General features: G+C 62.7%; 1 protein-coding gene across 1 annotated transcript in view; it reads left to right on the top strand.

The window, feature by feature from the left end:
• The window catches only part of LOC104514716 (DNA polymerase subunit gamma-1-like), a gene marked incomplete at both ends in the record, with an annotated part of 4,004 nt that overhangs the window by 1,816 nt on the left and 774 nt on the right, over positions 1-1,414 (top strand). Inside the window, 4 exons of the mRNA XM_010158468.1 lie at positions 121-303; positions 435-595; positions 817-940; positions 1,011-1,229. Coding sequence (XP_010156770.1) covers positions 121-303; positions 435-595; positions 817-940; positions 1,011-1,229 — 687 coding nt within the window. The remainder of the gene's footprint in view (positions 1-120; positions 304-434; positions 596-816; positions 941-1,010; positions 1,230-1,414) is intronic.

The following is a 1,414-nucleotide window of genomic DNA, read 5'->3' as shown; positions in this document are numbered from 1 at the left end:
CACTGAGGGTTCTGTGGGGCTGGGAAACTAGATGAAGGCACGATATTTGTGTCTGTCCTGGTGCTTCCAGGACAGATTACCGCCAGCAGACATCTAATTCCTTGCTGCTTTGGGCTCTAGGTGCCCCCACCCAGTGACGCTTGCGGGGATGCTGGAGATGGGGGTGTCCTACCTGCCAGTCAACGGGAACTGGAAGAGGTATCTGGACGATGCTCAGGGTGTCTATGAGGAGCTGCAGAAGGAGATGAAGAGATCCCTGATGAACCTGGCCAATGATGCCTGCCAGCTGCTGCACGAGGACAGGTACCCATGGGCTGGGGGGACAGGTCCTGCTGCTTGCAGGATGGAGACCAGACGCCAGGTGGTCCTGGGGGGCTGCAGGCAGGTGCTGGGGACGGGAGAAAAGCTGTGGTGTGATGGCAGTGCGTTGGCAGGTATAAGGATGACCCCTGGCTCTGGGATCTCGAGTGGGACATACAGGAGTTTAAGCAGAAGAAGAATCCAGGAAAGAAGAAGAAAAAGGATGGGGATGGGAACAGCAAAGCCCCTGCGGCCGTGGTGGGTGCAGATGGGTCCATACAGGAGTGTCAGGAAGGTGAGCACGGGTGGTCCCTGGGGACAAGGGTTGCCTGAGGGATGCATTTCCACAGGTCCCCAGATGAAGGGATGCGGTTTGTTGGTGCTGGCAGGGTGAGGCTTGGCTGGCCTGTGTCCCCATGCTGGGGTGCACGTCAGGGGGCTGGCTTCAGGTCCCCATCCCCAGTAGGGTGGCACAGAGCCACCTACTTTGCCAGCCAGTCCTCCTTGCCCCACCAGACCCTGGTCCCCCTGGCGAGGATGAGGAGCTGAAAGCCCCCGCAAGCCGGGTCTGCCTGGAGCGTCTGAAGGAAACGGTTGTGCTGCAACCCAAGCGACTCCAGCACTTGCCGGGCCACCCGGGGTGAGTTGGGGACCCTGGGTGTCCCCAGGGGTTGCCCTGTGCTCTCTGACCCATCCTCACTGCTCCCCAGCTGGTACCGCAAGCTGTGCCCGCGGCTGGACGAGGTGGGCTGGGTGCCAGGACCCAGCCTTATCAGCCTGCAGATGAGGGTGACGCCAAAGCTGATGCGCCTGGCCTGGGCCAGCTTCCCCCTCCATTACTCGGAGAAGCACGGCTGGGGCTACCTGGTGCCACGGCGGCAGGACAATTTGCCGGCAGCCCCCCCGGGGGGGGGGGGGCCCCTCTTTTCGTAGCAGGGTGCTGCCCCATGGTGGAGTTTGGGAGCTCCCTGCGACCCTGCCGAGGTGTGAGCCCTGCCCTTTTCCCTTGCCAGGGTGATCGAGTACCTGTACAGGCAGCACTGCCTGGAGAAAGGCAAAGAGCAGCCCCTGGGGCTGGGGGCTGGCCGGGGGGGGGGGCTGTTGGGGGTTGGTG

Source organism: Eurypyga helias, unplaced genomic scaffold, assembly GCF_000690775.1.
Source record: "Eurypyga helias isolate BGI_N326 unplaced genomic scaffold, ASM69077v1 scaffold26429, whole genome shotgun sequence".
Classification (NCBI taxonomy): domain Eukaryota; kingdom Metazoa; phylum Chordata; class Aves; order Eurypygiformes; family Eurypygidae; genus Eurypyga; species Eurypyga helias.
This window is presented reverse-complemented; position numbering and strand designations above follow the sequence as displayed.